This window comes from Dromiciops gliroides, chromosome 5, assembly GCF_019393635.1.
Source record: "Dromiciops gliroides isolate mDroGli1 chromosome 5, mDroGli1.pri, whole genome shotgun sequence".
NCBI lineage: Eukaryota > Metazoa > Chordata > Mammalia > Microbiotheria > Microbiotheriidae > Dromiciops > Dromiciops gliroides.
In genome coordinates this window covers 291,424,088-291,446,923 of record NC_057865.1, presented here as the reverse complement: position 1 = coordinate 291,446,923, position 22,836 = coordinate 291,424,088, and the positions used below count along the sequence as shown (strand labels likewise).

Sequence of the window (22,836 nt, the reverse complement as noted above, 5' to 3'; positions counted from 1 at the left end):
TTTCTCATTTTAAAGGGTCCCTTCCTCCTCCTCCTCTCTCTTCCCCTGTCTCTGTCTCTGTGTCCCTGTCTCTGTCTCTCCCACTTTCTCCTTCTCTCTCTCTCTCATTCACTCCCTCCCTTTCTCCCTCCTTTCTCTTTCTTTCTCCCTCTCCCCTTTCTTTCTCTCATTTTCCTTCTTTTCCCCTCCCCTTTCTCTTTCTCCCTCTCCCTCTCTGTCTCTCATTCACTCCCTCCCTTTCTCTTGTTTTCTCTCCCTTCCTCTCCCTCCCTCCCCCCTCCTTTCTCCCTCTCCTCTTTCTTTCTTTCTTTTTCTCTTTTTCCCTCTCCGTCTCTCCTTTCTCTTTCTCTCTCCCTCTCCCTCTGTATCTCATTCACTCCCTCCATTTCTCTTCCTTTTTCTCCCTTCCCCCTCTCCCTCCCTCTCCCTCCTTTCTCTCCTTCTTTCTTTCTTCCTTCCTTTCTTCCTTTTTCTTTCTCTTACTCCCTCCCTCTCTCTTCCTCTCCCCCTTTATCTTTCTCTCTCTCCCTCCCTCTGTCTGTCTCTTATTTCCTCCCTCCCCTCCACCTCACTCATTAAATCCATTTCTTCTTGGCTGATCCCACTTAACCTCTCCCACCTTGCTTTTCTTTTGAGCACCAGACTGTGCCCTGATCTTTTGAAATCTATCCCCTCCTGTTTCCCCCCTTTCATGGCTTCCCTTTCCCGGGGCTGCTGAGCACTCCTCACTCATCCTCTCCTGCCCCCACCATTTCCCGGCACTGTTCTCGCCTTCCCTGCAGACCCACCGCTGGTCCCATTCTTCTTCTCTCTTTTTCTCCAAAGGCCCATGGTGGGCAGAAGGCACATTAAGCTGGGGCCCATTCTTCTGGGCCTGAGCTGCGTCCCTCCCCCAACCCGCCTGTCCTCTAGCAGGAAGTAGGACAAGAGAGAAGAGAGAGAAGGGCCATGCCCTCCCCTCTGCCCATACTGCCATACTGACACATTTGTCCCGGCCGCTTCAAGGCCCTCTCCCAGTGCCCTCAATGTGTGCCCCATCCACAGGCTCCCTCCTCCTTCCCCCAGGTCTCATGCCAATGTCCTGTGCCCGGGGATCTTCTGGAGGAGAGCCAGGGATGGGGAGCAGGGGTGGGGGGGCTCTCCAGGTTTTTTTCTCCCCGAGCGATGATGGTCACTTCACAGAGGCAGGTTTGGGGGCGCTTCCCCCCAGAGTCACATTTAATTGGGCCCTCAAATGATTCCCTTTTGCTCCTCGGGGGATTTGCCCGTGAAGCCGGGTGTCCTGTCGGGTGCTACTGAGTCAGGTGTCTCCAAAACAGAAAATGAAGAGGACACAGAGATGCTTTAAGGAGTACGGCTGTCCCCCACCCTCTGCTCTCTTCCCGACGGAGAGGGACGCTTGGCAAAACCCACTGAAAACCTCCTAAGGAAAAGGAGGCTCTTGTTCACTTGGTCTGTGAGGAGTCCCTGGGTCTCCTGAGGCTCGCTATGCATCAGTCTTTCCATCTGTTCAATGGGGACATAAGAACTACTTAGCTTTATAACTGATCTCAGCTCAGAGTTGAGAGAGGCTTGAGAAAGCCAGGGCTGCCTAAGATAGCCAGGACAGAATCCCTAGGACTCACTCCTCCTCCTCTACACTACACCATATGGGAAGCAGTCATAAGAGTATTAGAAGGTCTGGGTTCAAATTCTGACTCTGGTGCTTATGATGTGGGTGACCTCCCTGGGGTTCAGTTTCTGCATCTCTAGAACCAAGGGATTCTCATGCTGGGAACTCTGAATTTTTAAAAAATATGTATATTGACACCTGCTTTCCTTTGTAATCCTCTGCTCTTTATTGTATGCATTTAAAAAGAAGCTTCCCCAGACAGTCTGTCCAAGGGCTAATCCTGACTCCCAGGCCTACAACCCTGCTTAGTCCCACATGGCCATGACCCAGAGCCTATCTCCCTCCTGAGGAGAGAGCCAGCACCTGCTATGACCTTTGCAGGGGGGTAGAGCTGGGGCAGGTGGAGAGTGGGTGACGGGCTGAAACCTGCCCTGAGCAAACACCATGGCACCCCTGTTATTCTCCACCCCTGCTTTGGGGAGATCTCTGCCTCCCTGTGCTTAGGGAAAGCAGGGGTGGGGGTGGGGCAGCAGGAAAAGGAAGCAGAGATGCTTTAAGGAGGACAATTGCCCCCTACCCTCTGCTCTCTTCCTGAAGGAGAGGGGAAATGGGATGAAAATACCTCCCCCCCCCCCCCCGGGTGCCTCTTATGTTGACTAATTTCCCAGCCACCTCAGCAATAAATTACAGTACTAAAACAGTGTGTGCTTGCAAAGGGGCATCTTGTGCCTTTGCAAGAGAATCCCCTGGGCAGGCCCTGGCCTGGAGGCTGGGGTCCGAGGCTTCAGCGGAGGAGGGGTGTCACATAGTTGGCTGGGAAAAGGCCCAGTCTGCTGTGCAGTCTGCCGGTCCACCAGGAGGGGTTGGAACTGTCTAGGACCTCCACCACCTCCCCAGTGCAGAAGCCCAGCTCATCCTCTTCTTCCGCCTCGAAGTCATAGAGGGCTCGGGCCCAGCGCACTCTCTGTGGGGAGCAGGGGGATGGGGAAAAGAAAGAAAGAAAGGACTAGGCTTGAGTCAGGGCTCTCCCACGTTCCTCTCTTCCCTCCTCCCTCCCCAGGGCTCCAAGCCCTTGAGAACCAGCACCAGGAACCATAGGAGGACTTTAAGGTAAATTGAGGCTTGGCATCTCCATGGGAGGCTCCAGCCCGCCTCCTCCTCTGACAAACCCTTCCTGCCCCATTAGGAAAAGCTTCCTAGCAAGGCTTAGCTCAGATCTGGGGACTCCTAGTGTGGAAATGCTCCCCCCTGTGCAGATCAGCAACTCTCTCATAACATAAAGTCTTAGAGGGGCCAGAGCACTGTGCATGTGTCAGAGGCGAGACTCGAACACGGGTCTCTCTGACTCCATGACTCATGCTGCCCCTGTTCTAAACATTAGAACTATCCAAAGTGAAGCTTTGGGCTGCCCCTTGAGCATAGGCCTTCAGACTGAGGCTGGAGGGCCCTTCCTTGGGGGTATGATGGAGAGATTCTTGTTCAGTACATTTCATTAGATTGTAAACTCTTTGAGGGCAAGGAATGTTTAGTGCCTGGCACTTAGTAGGTGCTTTATAAACGCTTGGTGGTTCATTGATTGACTGATCGAGGTTTGAGGGTAGGTGGGCTCTGGGGCAGCCAGATGGTGAGTACACAGGAAGGGAAATGGCTAATTCTTGACCCTGGCTCCTGTGTGAGAGTGTCCTTGACCTCCTGAGACCACAGAAGGAGAACTTCAAACAGAAGGACCTTCTTCAAACAAAGATAAGGAAGCTGGGCCTGGCAGCTGTTCCCTGCCGAGGACATCAGCTTTGCTGCCCTTGAACCTTTGCACAGCTGGGCTCCCAGGCCCGCATGGTCCTTTCTCTGCTGTGCCCACTGGTCTCTCTGGCTTCCTTCAGGGCTCAGGGGGGGCCTCCTCCAGGGGGGGCCTTTTCTCACCCCCCCCCCACATTACTGTTCTTATTGTGAAGTTATTTTGTGTTAAGGAGCATACTTCTAAAGGACTGGGGAAGCCACCTAGCCCAGCCTCCTCACCCTCCATGGGAAGGAACTGAACCCCAGGGAGGTTATGTGACTTGTCCAAAGTCTCTTGGGCAAGATGCATCTACCCACATCAGTGCTCTCCTGTTATCTAATCTGGGTATCTTCTTGTTTTTTTGTTTTGTTTGTTTTTTGGCAGGGCAATGGGGCTTAAGTGACTTGCCCAAGGTCACACAGCTAGTGTCAAGTGTCTGAGGCCGGATTCGAACTCAGGACCTCCTGAATCCAGGGCCAGTGCTTTATCCACTGTGCCACCTAGCCGTCCCTTCTTAATTGGGAAGAATGTGCTTGAGGACGGAGGCTGTCTTTGTACCCCCGGGCCTGGCACGGAGCCCGGTGCCCAGTCGGAGCTTGGGAGCCCTGAGAGGTCTCTGCCCTCCCACTAATCCCTCTAAATCACTGGGGAGTCTCTTTCAGTGACAGAAACAAAGTGGCCTCAAGCTTGCAATAACAGAGCTCTTAGTTCCTGTCCCGGAGCCAGCATAGATGGGTGATGAGTTGTCTCCACGGCAGATGCTGCCCTGAGGGTGCCAATGCCTCACCTGGGAGAGTTCTCTTGGCAAATATCGGTGCCTCAAGCTCCTGGGTTGAGCTGAATCGAGGAGCTGGTGATGCTCCAGGCCAGGCCCCATCCTGCCACAATCTCAGGCTTGCTTCTGGGACCCTGGCCAAGGATCACTGGATCTCGGTGGATGATGGAGCCTCACTAAAGCCACCCCCCCCCACCCCGTGGTCAGCCAGCCTTCGTCTGAAGACCTCCCATGCCTGTGGGGAGCCCTCTACCTCCTCGGCTGTGGCCCCGTCTGCTCTCTCTTATGTAGTTGGGCAGAGAACCTTAAATCCAGGGCCTGCCAGGGCCTGAGCGGGAGCCCCTCCCCTGGGTCTCCTTTGTGCCCAAAGGCCCTTGCCGCTCTATCTTGACGCTGCAGGATGCTGGCATCCAGCTCAGTCCTGCACTTCTATTATCCTGAGCAGGCCCAGGGAGTTGGGGTGGGGAGGAGTCCCAGCAGGTGTGCCCATGTGGGGGTATCTGGGCTTATTTCAGCAGAGGCGAGGCCAGGAACTAGGCAAGTAGGTACAAGAGTGGGCAACATAATGTGAGGACTACAGGCTGAATCCTCCTGCCTCTATCAGCTGGGGTCAAAAGGGCTTGCTCTAGGCCTAGGATGGTTCTTCTAGGCTCCTGCTGCTGCCCCACTGATCTTAGTGCCCTCAACATTTGGAGATAATCTTCCCCCTTAACCCCCTCCCCCCCAAGGGAAGAACAATGCTCCCTTCTTCTTCCTCCTTCCCGCTCCCAGCCTGCTCAGCTCCACTGAGGCCCGACACCTACCCCCACCATCTGCAGCTGCTCGGGGTCTGTGTGCCTCCGATGCATGAGGGCAGGGTTCATCTCAGGGCTCACCCGGCGCCCCTCGCTGATGTCAAAGCTGCCGCCCCGCCGGTCCTAGGAAGGGAGATCGCTAATTAGTTCTCTCTGATAGCCAGAGAAAAAAGACCTGATCTGGGGTGGACTCAATGTTCTCATCTGCAAAAGGGGCATAATAGCATTCTGACATTGCTGCCTGTGTGACCCTGGGCAAGCTCTGTAAGCCCTTTGGGCCTCAGTTTCTTAATTTATAAAATTAGGGAGTGGGATTCAGTGACCTCTAAGGTTCCTTTCATTTTTTTTGTGTGTGTGAGGCAATTGGGGTTAAGTGACTTGCCCAGGGTCACACAGTTAGTAAGTGTTAAGTGTCTGAGGTTGGATTTGAACTCAGGTCCTCCTGAATCCAGGGCCGGTGCTTTATCCACTGCGCCACCTAGCTGCCCCTTTCAATTCTAATGCTATGATCTGCTGACCTTTCCCCAACCACCCCCCAATAGTGTTGTGAGGAAAGGGTTTTACAGACTCCTGCCCTCTGTAACTACCCCTCCTCCTTGCCCCCCTGTCCCCTGCCACAGCCCAGGTTCCTTCTCCAAGGGTACCGGCTGAAGATGATGATGTGACTGGTATCGCTGCTGCTGCTGCTGGTGCTGGTGCAGTGGCGGTGGTGGTGGCTGCACCTGATAATGTGATTGTAGGACAGGAGGCTGATCAGAGAGCTTCCTGTTTGGGGAGGGCCGAGATTCCTCTGTGACACTTCCACTGATGTGAAGCCCTTCCTGCAGCCGCCGATCCAGGCTCCCGCCCCACCGGTCCTGGAGGGGTACCAAAGGGAAGCATGGGTCACATCATGCACCTGCTATCTGGAACTGGAAGGGACCTTGGAGGCCATGTCATCAGACCTCTCATTTGATAGAGGAAGATGCTGAGGTCCGAGGTCATATGGGAAACAATGGCAAAGAGGGCATTTGAGCTCATGACTCCCCAAAGTCACAATTTACCACACAAACCCAGGGGGGAGGTGGCACAAATTTTAACTTTCCCAATTTACAGATGGGGAAACTGAGGCTCACAGAGGGAAAGTGACTCGGGCCATCTCCTCCCACAAGCTCCCAGCACCAGCCTTTTCCTGATCCAAAGCAAGTCAACAAGCATTTATTAAGTGCCTATTATGCTCCACACACAGCGTTGGCTAAACATTGGGTTCAGGTCTCCCGTGTCTTCCAGGATCACCAGAAGTCCAAGCAGTAGGTGTTGAGGGCTGGCTCAAAGGAAGGGATCCATCCCAGTCCCCATACTTCCTCACAAGGGGGCCTCCAAACTTCCCTGATTCACTAAGGCTGCTTGAAACTTGAGAGATTCCCATGCCTGGTACCCTCACTCACAGACTCATACCTTCCCCTGGGCATCAGGTCATGCCAACCCATCCACACACCCCCTTGGAAGGTCCCTGCCCACTCTAGATCTGAGGTTCTTTCCTTATTCTAGGATGGTCTAGGCAATTCTGCCCTACCTGTCTCAGTCAGAGGCACACGGTCATAGCTCATGCCCCAGGTACCTGTGTACACATTGTAGTCATTTGAAGCCTTTATTCACTTCCAGTTCCATAGCCTAGACCCGAAAGGGCCATCTGGGGCCATCTTGTCCAAATGTTCTCATTTTACCAAGGAGGAAACTGAGGCCTCAGGAGAGGTACAGTGACTTATCCAAAGACACATAACCGGTGAGAGTCAGAGGTAGGATTTGAACCCAGGTATTCTGGTCCCAAAGTCAATGCCCTTTACACTGGAACCTTTCAGAAACTGAAGCTGCCTTCCTTCTTCTTTCCTGAACTATAGTTATGAAGGAACACACTCCCTTGTCTCTTCTCCTCAGGTTTTCAGGTTAGACACTGGACCGGGAGGATTTCCCTCCCCTTTGTCCTTATTTCACTGTTCCTCTCCAGAAGTTGGGCCTTCCAGGACTGTCTGCAGCTCCAGCTAATGACCCCTCCCAGGAACTGCCTCTTAGCCCTGTGCTATTTCCTCCAAAAATTAGTTTATAGTTTATGATAGGACGGTTCTGTTAATTAAACCTATAAATAAGAACTGCTCGTATTTCCGCATCTCATTTTAAGGGTTACAATGCGCTGTCCTCCTGAGGAAGCTTGGAGGTCATGTCGAAGGATCCTGGAAGGGACCTCAGGGGTCATTTATCCCAACCTCCCTCATTTTACAGAGGAGGACACTGAGTCACAGAAAGGAAAGTGACTTGCTCCAGGTAGCAGAGGTGATAAGTAGCAGAATCCAGGGACTCTGGCTCCCGACCCAGGGCTCTTTCCCCACCACTATGATATTTCTTTTTTTTTTTCCCCACTATTTTTTCCCCACTCTGATATTTCTAATATCCACTCCAATGCTGCCACTTTTACTGAAAAGGAAACTGAGGCTCAGAGAGGTCAAGATTTGAATACAGGTCTTCTTTACCTGTGGGCTGGCTCTCTGTCCATTGTACCATTATGTTTCCAATTTAAAAATGAGGAAAGTGAGGCGATGTGATGTGAGCCTCTTAGGAACTCAGAGCTAGGAAGGGTTGGAGATACTCCATCTCCTGCCTATACCTTTGATCTCCCTCAAGCCGGGAGGCTCCTCCTCCTTCCCCTCAGCCTCCTGGCTTCCAGAGACCCAGCTCAAACTCTACTTTTTGTGGGAGGTTTTTCCTGGCTCCAAGACCCACTAGGTCCCCCCACCACCCATGCTCAGGGCCTTCACTCTATCACCTCCCAGTTACCCTCTATGTATGTATCCAGTTATTGCAACATTGTTTCCCCTATTCAAATTCAATTTCACTCAGTGAGCATTTATTAAGCACCCACCATATGCAAGGCTTTATTCTATCCCATTAGAATGTAAACTCTTCAAGGGCCGACTGCTTTTGCCTTTCTTTCTTTTTTACCTTTCTTCTGTTTTTGCCCCAACCCTTACTACAGTGTTTTCCATGCAGTAGGTGCTTCATAAATGCTTGTAAACTGATTGACTGACCAACTGTTGTAGAAATGGTGCCCTGAAGTGTGATGCTCAGTCCCCCAGGGGTGTTCCCATGTCTTACCTGGTCTTCTCGACTCCCATCCCTCAGGTAGATTTGCTTCTGCTTCGAAATGGAGGAGGTCCGGTAGAAATTCACCAGCTGGTTCAGAGACTGAAACTTCTCTGTCCACAGGAAGTAATGGCCCTTGGCATCTCTCATGACCTTGAAGTGCTGGACATCCTCTTCGTGCCTGGACCCAAGCAGAATCCAAAGGGTCCATCAGAAAAGGAGATCCTCCTGCATACACACCCCCAGGACCCTCGCCGGGGGAGCTGGAATAGGCAGGCAGCTCTGTCTGGGGAGGGTGAGAGCAATGGCCCAGGCCACAACCCAGAAGGCACAGCAGGAGGGGGTAAGTAGGAGGGGTGTTTCCCCCCATAGGACAGGAGAGAGTTTATGTCAGCAGAAAGCCATTTTACAAGCCAGATTCTGTCAAGGACACTCAAACAAGCATCTCTCCTAGAAACAAAGATACAACACAGTAACATAAACCTGAACAACTGACAAACCCTGCTGGGAATTCCCTGAGGTCCAAGAGGAGTCAAGGACCAGTTTCAAAACTCCTCTGGTAGCTGAAGTATCTGAAGGGTTGTTCTGGGGGAAGAGGGATTAGCCTGATTCTCCTTGGCCCCACACCGTGCTAGGGCAGTGGCTGGGGCAGGAGCATTGCAAAGAATCAGATTCCAGCTTAATGTCAGGAAAACTTCTCTTACCATTGGAGCCACCAAAAACCCCCCAAAACAAGCTGCTTCGGAAAGTCAGCTTTCTTATTTGATATTGTAACGATCGGAATGACGCCACCTGCTGGAGACTTAATGTAGAAGAGTTCCGCCCATGAAGGGAAGGTCTTTGAGGGCAAGACCAGGAGTCTTTTCTTTGGCATGAGGAAGTGACGCAGGCGAGTGGAAGGAGGAAGGAAGAGACTGGCGCTGACTCTGGCGCTCTTTCCTTTGGACTCTGGTGGAGAGCGGAGCTAGAAATGTGCTCTCCCTTTAATAGATAGGAATCTAGGCCTTTCTCTCTCTCTTTACCAAATTCTTGTTTTCCTTAATAAACGCTTAAAAGTCTAACTCTTGCTAAAGCTTATAATTTATTGGCGACCACTCATTAGATATTTTAGACAGACTAGCTAGAATTTTAGCCCTTAACCATATTCACAACTGAGGGAGGTGGGTGCTGTCATTATCCCCATTTTCTTTTTCTTTATTTTTTTTAGTGAGGCAATTCGGGTTAAGTGATTTGCCCAGGGTCTCACAGCTAGTAAGTGTTAAGTGTCTGAGGCTGGATTTGAACTCAGGTACTCCCGACTCCAAGGCCAGTGCTCTATCCACTGCGCCACCTAGCTGCCCCCATTTTCCAGATAAGGAAACTAAGGCAGAGAGTGACTTGCCCAAGGTCACTCAGCAGACAAGTCTCTGAGGCTAGGAAACCCAATTATCTGTGTGCTATATCGTCCCCTTGTGTCTGGTTTGTTAATCATCCTTTATGAACCAGGCACTGTAAGAGAGAGTGGGATACCTATGCATAGATCCTACGGAGTCCATAGTCCCAGGATGTGCAGAAGGATGCGACTTGACCCCAGAGGGTAGCATCAGCAGGAAGGGGGGAAGTGGCACAGAGGCAGATCTGGGCGTGGATGTCAGAAGAAGCTTCCCCAGGAGGAGAGCTGCCTCCTTCCCTCGATGGAGGTCCTCAAAGAAAGGGTGGGGATGGTTAAGGGAGGAGTCTCGGCCATCGGCGGCCTCAGGGTCCCTCCCAACAGAGAGCCTGTGTGATGGTTCCATGAGCCATCAGAAGTCCTGGACAGACCCAGGAAGTAGCATGAGACCTGCCCCCCCCCCACCCCGGATGTGGCCGGTGTGGGGAGTTATCTTGTGGACTAGGAAAGTCTGTGATGAAGCTTTTGTTTTTATTTTCCAAAATGTGTTCAATGAGGGGAGGGGGCAGGAGCAAGAGAGGATGAAAGCTTGAAGAAACGGACACAAATCCACTGAGAGAGGTGGGCCTGAGGGCAGAGAATGGTCTGTCTCTTTATGCCTGGAGCATATAGCATAGTTTTTTTGTTTTTTGGTGGGGCAATAGGGGTTAAGTAACTTGCCCAGGGCCACACAGCTAGTAAGTGTCAAGTGTCTGAGGCTGGATTTGAACTCAGGTCCTCCTGAATCCAGGGCCAGTGCTTTATCCACTGCGTCACCTAGCTGCCCCATAGCATAAAGCATAGTGATGGAAACATCAGAGGTGCCTAATGAATTGACTCCATCAATCAATGGATGGATGGGCACTGATTAAATGCCTACTGTGATCCAGGCCCTGTGCTGGGTATTAGAACCACAAAGACGAAAAATCCCAAAAGTCTTTGCCCTCAGGGAACCTACATTCTGGTGGGGGGAGATAATATGGGCCTATGTGGGGTCATACAGAATTGGGACGAGATAACCGGGGTGGGGCAAGGCACTAGAATCCTAGATTTAGACCTTAGAGGCCATGGAATCGAATCCTCCCATTTTCTAGACAAGGAAACTGAGTCACGGAGAGGTTGTGACTTGTCCAGGGTCACACAGCTAGTAAGCATCTGAGGTAGGATTTGAACCCAGGGCTTGAATCCGAGTCCAGGGCCCTATATCTTCTATACCATACTGCCTCTCAAGTAACAAGTTGGTTGGGAAAGGCCTTACGTAGGACTTGAACCTTGGAGGGAACCAGGCTTTCTAGGAAGCCTAAGTGAAGAGAGAATCTGGCCTAGGAATAAGAGATACCCAGGACAAAGGCTCGGAGGTGAGAGATGGGTGTTCTCGGGTGTCAGTCATTGAACCGTTTATGCCCATTTTGAAGCTGATGAAACTGAGGCCCAGAGAAGGGCCCACCCAGGGTCACATAGCTAGTAGGTACTAGATCTGATCCTCAAGCTAGGTCTTGACTCTGAGACCACCCCTTCCTCTTTCCCCCTCTATGTGTGTCCGGCCTGCATTGCCTGTCTGACAAGGCTGCATCGAGGTTGAAATGAGATTATGGATGGGAAGGGACTTTATAAATTGTTAAGTGCTCTCTGGCTGTCAGTTATTATTGTTATTAACTTCATCTCGGGGAGGCAGCTCCTTCCATTTCAACCCCACGTGATGGGGCTGGCATTCATTAAGCCTCCTAACGTGCTCAGGAGGAGGAGGAAGAGGAGGAGCAGTTGGGGAGGGAGGGGGAGGATATTATCCCAAGGAAAGTTCTGATCATTCTTTTGCTATCTTTAATCTAAGGGTTCAAGCTTATAAACAACAGCCCTTTTATTATCAGGAGGATTCCAGGTTGAAGGTCAGGGTAAGAATTATCTAAATAGATTATAAACCTGGAATTTTTGCAGCAAAGTGAGTAGCGGGCAGGGGTGGGAGAGAGCAATGAGGGAAAGGGCATCCAGGCAAAGTCATCTGTCCCTCCTAGGCTGAGGCTGGGCTGAGTCCCTGTGACTTGGCCAATAGTCCTCTTTGAGAGGAAACAGAGAAGGCAAAGAAGAAGGAGAGACGGAAGGCAATGGTTGACGGTGGAGGCCAGCTTTGCTTGCCTTGGACCCTGGGCAGGGGCACCCTGGCTACAGGACTTTAGGGATCATGGACAAAGTTCTGGCTGAGCCTCAGCAAGCTAGGATGGTGAGTTGAACTGATGTGCCCCTCCGGATGCTGGCCTCGTGGGGAGGAGCCCTGCTTGCCTAGTGCTAGTTACAGCTCTGGCTCCAGTTGCTGGTTATAAGTGGCCAGCTGGGCACCTTTAGAAACCAAAGTACCGGAACTAAGGCCGGATTTGGCTGTCTGGGAGACTATTTCAGATGCCTGCTGGCTGGGCATGGTTATAGGGGCTAAGGAAGGGGAGAGAGGTACAAATAATAAGAGAATTCATATGAAGAGCTGGGTCTCTGGGCTGCGTGACGTGATGTTCCCACCTAGGATTTATGACTTGTCCAGGACCACAATAACAACGTCAGTCGAGCTAACGAGGTGCCGCATTGCTACAGCAAAGGGAGGCGGCCCTTGCAGGCTGTCACTGCAGATGGTTTTGGTATTATAGGTAGGCAGTTAACAGGACTGAGGGCTGAGGGAGGAGCCACACACATTTCTGATGCCAAGATAAAAAGGCTCCTGGGAGATGCCCCCTTGACCTCCTCGGGTGCTGGGGAAAGGTGTGTCTAAGCTGTCATAGGCTCATTGGTGGAGGGATGGTCATCCAGCCCACCCCCTCCCTCTGGATGGATGAGGAAAGTGAGTCTCAGAGGTAGGGACTTGCCCAGGGTCACACATCCAGGAGGTGCTTGAGGCAGGATTCAAACACATACCTTCCGGACTCTAAGCCCCCTACACCCAAAGTAGGCTGGAGTTGGCTCAGGCTTATGAGAGTTGATAGTTAAATGTGCTGTAAGCATTTACACCTCAGAAATTGGCAAATGCTATGTATCAGGACTTATTTTTACTGTTCAGTTGATTGTCCAGTTTTAAGAAAGTGTTAATAATGTGGGTGAAACTCCACCCTCCTCCCCCAGGGAGCAGCTTGTTAAACATTTACCAGCATACTCCCAAGGACTAGGGTTCAGCTCCTGCCTCTGCAGTTCATCTATGTGGGCAAATCATTTTTTCTTTTTCCTGGGTCTCAGCTTCTTACTCTGTAAGGGAGTGGGTGGATTTTCTGAGGTCCCCCCCCCAGCTCAAGATCCTAGATCCTATCTCAATGTGAGTTATCAATACAGTGACAATCCTTGACACATTGATGCCTTGGACTTTCTGACATCTAAGGTACTTCTGCATCTACCTTGGTATAGGAGAAGAGTGTGGGATTGTGGGAATGGACTTGGAATCAGGAAGACCCAGGTTCAAATCCAGCCTCAGGATGTTCTGGGTGCAAGACCCTGGGTAAATCAATGAAGTCTCCCTGGGGGCTCGGTTTTCCCAACTGTAAAATGAGGGGCCTGGATGAGAGCTCCAAGGTCCCTCTAGGATTGGAGTGAGCAACTTAGAATTCCCCGCCCTTATCCGGGGCTTTGATATACACCAGGACCCCTCATTTTACCCAAGAGGGAACTGAAACTCAGGGAGGATGTTGGGTGCTAGAGTTTGAAAGGCCCTTAGACACCATCTGATTCCATTTCTTCCTTTTGCATATGAGGAAACTGAGGCCCTGAAGGGAAAGGAAACTTACCTAAGGTCACAAAGCAAGTTAGTTTTGGGACCAGGATTCTAAGCAGGGTCTCCTGGCTCCTAACTCCAGTTCTAGTGGAGTTCTATTCCATTCTTATGCATTGCTGTTCTAGATCCATTCCAGTGCTAATCCATTCTTATGCATTGCTGTTCTAGATCCATTCCAGTGTTAATCCATTCTTATGCATTGCTGCTCTAGATCACACTGGGGGGGGGGAGAGGAGGCTCCTGGTGTGAAAATTCCCTTCACAGAGGCATATTACAATTGATTATGGCTTTGTTCAGTTGTTTCAGTCTTGTGTGACTCTGTGACCACCTTTGGGGTTTTCGTGGCAGACACTGGAGTGTCTTGCTATTTCCTTCTCCAGCTCATTTTACAGATGAGGAAACTAAGGCAAATAGGGTAAGTGACTGACTATTCCAGTGTTACATAGCTAGTAGGTGTCTAATACAGAATTTGAACTCAGCTCTTCTTGACTTCAGGCCCTGGGGCTCTACCACTTGGCCACCAGCCAGCTGCTGATAATTTAGTTGTTGTTGGTCCTTCATTTTCGAAGAGGGCCATGACATGGGGAGGTGATGTCATGACTTGCAGTGAATTGGATCTAAGTGAGGAGGACTGTGCAAGGTCACCAGCCTCACTCTCCTCCAGAGCCCCTGGGTCCAATGGCAAGATATACATCAGGATGACTGGAGATGGCCCCGGATGTTTAAGGCAATTAGGGTTAAGTGACTTGCCCAGGGTCACACAACTAGTAAGTGTAAGTGTCAGGTCCTCCTGACTGCAGGTCAGTGCCCTATCCACTGGGCCACCCAGCCGCCCTTGAGTGTTAAAGAAGGGATTAGGATTGGGAAATCTTCTTCACTCTAACCCTGGTACTGATATGTATTATGGCAAAGCTGGAAGCAATGTGGCTCAGCTGTGGCTCTGAAGGCAATCAAACCTCATTAATTTAGCTGTCGCTGATTTGGAGTTTGTGATCCTTCACACGGGACCCAGGCTGGACAATGCATCCACTAAGAAAACGAATTGGGATGCTGTCTCTCTTTGTAGAGTGTAAGCTATGTGAGGTTCCTGCCCTTTCTGCCTTTTTTGTGTGTATGTCATATATATATACATACATAGATACACACACATATATACACACATATACATACATACACACATATATACACACATACACACACATATATATACACACACACACATATATACATGTATGAAGCACCGCATTGATTAATCATCAAGCTGGGACTAGTCTGTGTTTCTCCAGTGACATATGGAGAAACTGAGCCTCAGACACTTGTCTGAGAATATATGTAGCACTGGAGTGTTTTCTCATCTCCGATCGATTCGGTTCAGTTCTGCTTGATCGATTTTATTTACACACCTACTGCACGGCCTAAGCAAACTTTCAAGGGGAATGTTTAACCTGCTCAGGGGCTGAGACAATCTTCAAACGTGCAGTCGACCCCACAGTTGGATCGGAGTTGTTGTTATGCTAATTACAAATTATTTCTCTGTGGATGGAAATAGAAATGATTTGCAATCAACATAACAATAATATTAAAACAGACCTCCACAGGGCTCCTAATTGGCAGCACTTTGTTAACTCAGATTGTGATTGGAGTGCTTAAAAGTAATAAAGCAGCGATTGTTTAAGAAATCGGTGGAATTGGAAGGAGCCCCACCCCCATCAAAGGGACTTAATGAGCTAGTGAGTCTGCTCTTCTTGCCCTTGGCCTTGAAGGCAAAGCTTGGCTTCCTCCCAGTGCACTTGGATATGGTCCCCAAAAGCAGCGCAGGACCTTCTGTCTCTGACCAATGAATGACCCAACAGACCACAGATGCTGTGTCCCGTGGCCAGTGCCCAGCTCTCCAGGCTTTGGTCTGTACCTGGGTCATATTGGGGAGGTGGCTGGGCGTGTCGTGGATAGAACAATGAACCTGGCATCAGCAAGATCTGGGTCCAAATCCCACCGCAGACATTTGCTAGCTGTGTGACCCCGTGTGTAGCTTATGTAACATCTCTCAGCCTCAGTCTCCTTATCTGGAAAATGGGAGTAGTAATATTACCCACAAGGCTCTTGTGAGGATACAGTGAGGTGATGGTAATGACAATATCTAGCATTTTTATAGCATTTTACAAATATCACCCCACTGGATCTTCACAACAACACTGGGAACTAGTTCTCTTATCCCCTTTTTACAGGGGAAGAACCTGAGGCAGGAAGGGGGTAAGTGACTTGTTCAGGGTCACACGGCTAGCCTGAGCTACCATTTGATCTCAGGTCTTCCTGACTCCAACCACTTCTCTACTTGGATGCAAACCTTCAAATGCTAAGCAAAGCTGGCCATTAGTCTTGTCAATACTTTTGTGAGTAAGATCATAGATTTAGAGCTGGGAGAGACCTCAGGGACCATCTCATAACAATAATAAAGGTTCGTGTTTCTAAAGCACTTTTCGGATATTATTGATCTCATTTAATCTGCTCTAGATGAGGAAATGGAGGCACAGAACCTTTAAGTGACTTACCCAAGGCCACTTAGCTTAACAGTCACAGGAGCAAATAGCTCTAGAGTTAGAGGAGACCCCCATACCACCATCTGCTCCAACTCTCCCTTCCCTGAGATCCTCTATGTTGGTAGAGGAGCTCTCTTGGAGAGCACATTAAAAGTGCTTGTTGCTTGACTAAGTGATGGGTAGACTCAGTAGACATTCCCAGGAGATGCTGTTTCTGAAAGATCCATCCAGCTGTGACCAAGCTGAGCATCGAACGTGGCTCAGCCTTGGGACGGCGGACAGAGGCCAGGCCCACCCCAAAGCCTTTCTGGCAGGCTGGAATGGGTGAACAAGGCTACTACCTGCCGGTCCTTTGAGGGAGTGTCAGTGTGAGTGCAGACATGTCAGAATTACAGCTCTCAGGCAGAGGGCCTATCTGGGAGTCCTGGGCTCTCCCAGCCTCCCTTGGCCTTTAACCTTTTCCCTCCCTGTGTTCTGATATCTGTTCACACATCTCATTGCCTCCAAGGAGACATCTCCTTGGCTCAGTGGCCAGGATTCTGAAGGGACAAGACATCCTATGCCAGGCGGGCGCTAGGTGGGCATCAGCCGTCAATACCTGACAGAAATGGAGAAATCCCCAGGGGAGCTCTGGCTGGCTCGGATGATGAAGAAGCCCACGTCCTTACTCATGAGCAAGCTCTCCGCTTCGTGCCGGGAGATGTCCTCATGAAACCAGCTGGAAGGGGGGGACAAAGAAGGGAGACTGTGAGGAGAAGGAGGAGGAGGAGGAAGGGGAGGAGGGGGAGGAAGGGGAGGAGGGGGAGGAAGGAGAGCCTAAGGGCACAACTAGGGGAGAAGGGGGAAGACGGGCCAGGGCAGGGGGCAGAGACAGCAGAGGGACTGGAGGAAACAGTCTCCCAGAAACAAAACCGATCCTCCGCTTTTTTTCAGGGAGTAAATCTTCCTGAAGTGAGTAATTCTCCCCCTTTTTCTTTCCAGCCCTGAAGACAGGTCTCTCCAGCTGGGCAGCCTTGAATCATGGAAATATACTGTGGACAGAATCGGGACAGTGTGGGAGTGAGTCACTGTTGGAGGGGGCACAAGGACCAGGCGCGGTGGAAGAAGGGCTGCCGGGGGATGCGCCAGAGGGAGGAGCCGCTGTCCATGGTTCTCTGGGCACAGGCCTCAGGACAGGAAAACTGCAATGGGGAGGCTGAGTGCTGCTTAATAAGTCTTCAGTGATTGATCGAGGGCCGTCGAATGAGCGGAGGAGCCTGGATTTAGAGTCACAAGGGGACCCGGGGCCACTGAGTACAACCCGTCATTTTACAGAGGAGGAAACTGAGGCCCAGAGCCTTGTCCAAGGTCACCCAGGTAGTTTATGGCAGAGTCAGGCAGGATTCAAACTCGGGTCCTCGGACTCCAACTCCCTTGCTCTTTCCCCTCTACTACATAGAGGAAGATCTGTGGGGACTAAGGAACCGCTGAGGATTTCTGAGCAGGGGACTGACAGCACAAAGCTAGGCACATTTATTAGGCTCCTAGTGCCTGCAGACCGCTGACTTGGCCAGATCCTCCCCGGAGTGGCATAAGATGCATGAGGAGGAGGGCAGAGAATTGAGCTTGTAGGGTCAAGGGAAGCGTTTTTTTTTTTTTTTAAGATCAGGGAGGCCTTTGTGACTTCTCTGAGGCCTCGGTTTCCCATTCTCTAAAATGAGAGGGTTGGGCTAGGTGAACTTTGAGGTCATTTCCTGCAACTGTGAGCCTATATCCAATAAGAGTGTTAATAGGAAGAGGGAATAAGAGTAATAACAACAACAAATAATGGTTCTAGCAGATGTGTATCTAGCTCTGGGAAGGAACTGTTGAGCATAGTCTTTGAAGAGGGAGAAAAATACACACAGAGAGAATCAGAGAAAGACAGAGATACAGAGACAAAGATGAAGACCCAGAGTCAGAGAGAAAGATAAAGAGACAGAGGCAGCTTCAGAGAGACAGAGATAGAAAGAGACACAGAGAGGGAGAGACCGGGAAACAGAGACAGAGATAGACACAAAGAGAGAGATAAAGCTAAAGAGAGAGACAGAGACAGGGAAAGTGACCCCTGGGGCAGGAGCCTGGAGAAGGGGGGAGAAGATGAGCTTCTGGGCTTAGACATAACTGGCCTTAGGGAGGAGGGGAGGGGACTTCTGGTGTAACCAGAGGGGTGGGAGGGGGCACATCTGGGGCAGATTTTCAGAGACTCTAAAGAGTCTCTGAAGAGACTTATTACTCTAAAGAGTAATAAGTCCTTGCAAGGAACAGGCTGAATAACAAATGTTTAAAGAAATGTGGAGTGACTGCATTGCTCTCCATCCTGCTTTCCTCCCAGCATCCTTTTGGGAGATTATTAGCCCCAATTTACTGGTAGTGAAACTGAGTCTCAAAGAGAAATGATTAACCCAACTGATAAGCCATGGAGTACAGGATCTGAACCCAGGCCTGCTGCCTCCAGGGCCCAAACACAACACATCATTTCTAAAGCCACACTGCTGTGTAAAAAGAAGGGAACTTGGAATGGGGAGAGCTCAGTTTGATTGGCCAAGAACTCACCAAGACTTCAGACAGCAAGTTAACCAACAAACATTGATTAAGCACCTGCTGTGTACCAGGCACTGGGCTAAGCACTTTAGATAGTCTCTCATTTGATTCTTACAACAACCCTGGGAGATAGATAGGTAGTATTATTACCTTCATTTTACAGTTGAGGAAACTGAGTTGAGCAGAAGTTAAGTGACTTGATCAAGGTTACACAGCTAGTAAGTGTCTGAGGTCAGATCTGAACTCAGGTCTTCAGGACTCCAGGTCCAGGTCTATCCACTGTACCACCTAGCTGGCTACCTGAGTTAGAGCAACTATATCTATATCTATCTAACTATCAAATTCTTTTGTTTTTCAGTCATGTCAGACTCTTCAAGAGTTTTCTTGGCAGAAATACTGGACTGGTTTGCTATTTCCTTAATTTTACAGATGAAGAAACTGAGGCAAACAGGGTAAAGTGACTTGCCCAGGGTCACACAGCTATGGAGTGTCTGAGGCAGGATTTGAACTCAGGTCTTTCGGACTCCAGGCCTCCCACTCTATGAATTTAGCTGCCCAGAGAACAGAATAAGTGTGGTATACAGCAACTACATATATACACACATATATATTTACACATTATAATACAATATAACTCCCTCTATACACACACACTTCTCTTTGTCACTTCAGAAAGTTCTCTGACTGATACCCCAATGTACTTACCTAGGGAAGTGAATGTCTATGAAATTCTTGGGCACGTAGCCCTCTTGGCTTCTCAGCTCAGCCTTGAACCATTCATCTTGGCTGCTGAGAATCTGTAGGGAAGAGAACCAAGCGTCCAAATGTTAGACTAGGCTACTTGCTGTGTCACATGCCTGACATCCCATCTCCTGTCACCAAACCTTTGCACAAGCTGTTCCTGATGCCAGGCATGCACTTCCCCTGGCTTCCTTCAAAAATCAACTCCAAGCCTACCTCCTATAGAGCCTATCCTGAGCATAGGGACCTTAGATGTCATCTACTCCAACTTCCTCATTTAACAGATGAAGAAACTGAGGCTCAGTAATAGAGTGACAGTGGCTAGTGCCTCTCCCCAGAAATTACTTTTTATCTTTGATTATATTTTGCATTTACTTAGTTGTTTACACCAAATTATCATCAAATGAGCTGATGTTTGTAAAATGCTTAACCCAGTGCCTGGCACATAGTAGGCCCTTAATAAATTAGTAGTAGTAGGCTCCATTAAGGAGCTTGCAATTTAATGAAATAATTATAATAACTAGCATTTATAGAACACTTTAAGGTTTGCAAAGCTCTATACACATTAACTCATTTTCTTCTTGCAACAACTCTGCAAGATAGGTGCTATTATTATATCTCCATTTTACAGATGAGGAAACTGAGGCAAAGAAACATTTGAGTCACTTTCCCAGAGTCACACAGCTAGTAAGTTTCTGAAGCAAATTTGAACTCAGGTCTTTCTGACTCCAGGTCCAGTGCTATATCTACTGCGCCACCTAGTGTCCAGAAAATTAAGGTGATATAAAAACCAAAGATGATACAAACAGTAAGGTTTTTTGTTTTTGTTTTTTAAAGGTGTGTGGGGGGAATCAGTTCATCTCTACCTCATTTTAACAATGACTTTCTGGAGACATTGTCCTAAGCATCCCTAGGAGGGACCTGGATGGGGTGAGGCTGGTACCATGGGAGATTAATGGGGAGGTTATGGGACAGTAGCTGAGGCCTTGGCAGTCTGGTGAGATCCAGCTATTTGTGTGAGCAAAGCAAGGACCAGAGCCCCTGGAACCCTCCCCACACACACACACAAACACCCCATGTTCTCTTGGTGTGTGGGCAACGAAGGGTGAGCAGAGAACAAATAGACTTGGGGAGACCTAGAAAAACTGTTTGTTGTTCTACTGTTATGTAGAGAGGAGCTAGAATGCCAAGGTCATAGAGTCATAGGCTGATTGTCAGAGCTGGGAGGGGCTTTAGAACAGGGGATGTCAGAGTTGGGAGGAACTTTAGAACTCAGAATGCCAGAGATAGGATAGTCCTGAGAACAGGGTGTCAGCAGTGGGAGAGGCTTTAGAATAGGGGATGTCAGGGCTGGGAGGGGCCTTAAAACAGGAAATGTTAGAGCTGGGAAGGGCCTTAGAATGGGGAATGTCAGATCTGGGAGGAACTTTAGAACTCAGAATGCCCTGAGAATAGGGAATGTCAGAGGTGGGAGGACATTAGAACCCAGAAAGTCAGAGATGAGAGGAATTCAGAACGTCAAAGCTGAGAGAGGCCATAGAAGACCAAATGTCACAGCAGGGGCAGGACTTGGAACATGGAATGTCAGAGCCAGGAAGGACCTCAGAACAGGGAATGCCAGAGCAACTGCTGCTCCTGGTAGGTTCCTATCCTGACTCCCCTATTCCATAGGATGATGGAAATGAGCTTCTAGCTTTACAGCAGGAAGGAACCTCAGTGACCCTCTATTCCAACCCCCTCATTGTCCAGAAGAGAAGGTGGCGGCCCAGAGATGTTAAGGGACTCACATAAGGCCACACAGATAGTAAGGGACAGAGCCGGGATTTGAACTCGGTTATTGTAACTCCAAGTTCATTGCTGTATCTCTGTGAATGTGGACAAGCATCTTCAGTCATAGGGCCTCAGCTCTCTCGATTGCAAAATGATGGGGTCAGGCCAGGGGATCTCTGAAGTTCCTTCCAGGTCAAAATGATATGAGTCTCTAGTAACTACGCATAAAATAGGCTATCTAGACAGTGTGTCAGAGCAGATAGAACACTGGATTTGGAGTCAGGAAGCTCTAGGTTATAAAATAAATAAGAAAGAAATGAAGACATAGAATTTTAGAAAAGTGAGATGATAGACCTCTGGAGAAAATTTAATGGGAATAGAAAGGAGTGTATGGTGTGTTTTTTTTCAGCTGTATGTGGCACCTTTGCAAAGACTGACCATGTATTAGGGCATTGAAAACTTCACCATCAAATGCAGAAAAGCAGCAATATTAAATGCATCCCTTCTAGACCACAATGCAATAAAATGATATTCAACAAAGTGCTGGGGAAATATAAATTAAAAATTAAGTGGAAACTAAATAATCTAATCCTAAAGAATGAGTGGGTCGGGGTAGCTACGTGGTGCAGTGGATAGAGCACCGGCCCTGGAGTCAGGAGTACTTGAGTTCAAATCCGGCCTCAGACACTTAACACTTACTAGCTGTGTGACCCTGGGCAAGTCACTTAACCCCAATTGCCTCAGTAAAATAAATAAATAATTAAATAAATAAAAGAATGAGTGGGTCAAAGAACAAATCCTAGAAACAGTGATTTCATTTAAAGAGAGTGACAACAATGAGAAAACATATCAGAATTTATGGGATGCAGCCAAAGCAGTACTTGGGGAAAAATTTATATCTCTAAATGCTTATATCGATAAAACAGAGAAAGAGCAGATCAATTAATTGGGCATGCAACCAAAAAAACTAAAAAAGAAGAACCAATTAAAAATCCCAATTAAACAACAAATTGGAAATCCTGAAAATCAAAGGGGAGATGAATAAAATTGAAAGTAAGAAAACCATTAAACTAATAAATAAAATTAGGAATTGGTTTTAAGGGGAAAACGCCCGAGTAAAATAGATAAACCGTCACTCAATTTGATTAAAGAAAAGAAAGAAGAAAATAAAATTACCAGCATCAAATATAAAAAGGGTGAATTCACCACTAATGAAGATGAAATTAAAGCAATTATTAGGAGTTATTTTGCCCAATTACATATACCAATAAGTTTGACAATCTAAGTGAAATAGATGAATATTTACAAAAATATAAATTACCCAGATTAACAGAAGAAGAAATAGAATACTTAAATAACCCTGTCTTAGAAAAAGAAATTGAACAAGCCATAATTGAGCTCTGTAAAAAAAAATCTCCAGGACCAGATGGATTCACAAGTGAATTCTGCCAAAAATTTAAAGAACAATTAATTCCAATACTACATAAACTATTTGGAAAATAGGCAAAATTCCTTTCATGACACAAATATGGTCCTGATGTCTAAATTAGGAAAAGCAAAAACAGAGAAAGGAAACTATACACCAATTTCCCCAATGATATGTTTTGTTGGCAGGGCAATGAGGGTAAGTGACTTGCCCAGGATTACACAGCTAGTAAGTGTTAAGTGTCTGAAGCCAAATTTGAATTCAGGTCCTCCTGAATCCAGGGCTAGTGCTTTATCCACTGTGCCACCTAGCTGCTCCCCCCGCCCCTGCCCCATGGATATTGATGCAAAATTTTAAAATAAAAAAATTAGCAAGAAGATTAAAACAATATATTGCAAAGATCATACACTTTGACCTGGTAGGATTTATGCCAGGAATTCAGGGCTGGTTCAATATTAGGAAAATTATCAGTATAATTAACCATATCAACAACGAAATCAACAATAATTATATGATTACTTCAATAGATGCAGAAAAAGCTTTTGACAAAATACAACAGCCATTCCTATTTTTTT

General features: G+C 48.5%; 1 protein-coding gene across 2 annotated transcripts in view; it reads right to left on the bottom strand.

Moving 5' to 3' along the window:
- Positions 1-1,819: 1,819 nt before the first annotated feature.
- GRAP2 (GRB2 related adaptor protein 2) overlaps positions 1,820-22,836 on the bottom strand; it is a 93,093-nt gene continuing 72,076 nt past the window's right edge. For both annotated transcript variants that reach the window (XM_043968205.1, XM_043968206.1), the window contains 6 exons: positions 19,030-19,121; positions 16,361-16,480; positions 8,088-8,256; positions 5,603-5,815; positions 4,968-5,081; positions 1,820-2,576 (listed from right to left, as the gene is read on the bottom strand). In XM_043968205.1, the coding sequence (XP_043824140.1) occupies positions 2,397-2,576; positions 4,968-5,081; positions 5,603-5,815; positions 8,088-8,256; positions 16,361-16,480; positions 19,030-19,121 (888 nt within the window). In that variant the 3' untranslated portion in view covers positions 1,820-2,396. The remainder of the gene's footprint in view (positions 2,577-4,967; positions 5,082-5,602; positions 5,816-8,087; positions 8,257-16,360; positions 16,481-19,029; positions 19,122-22,836) is intronic.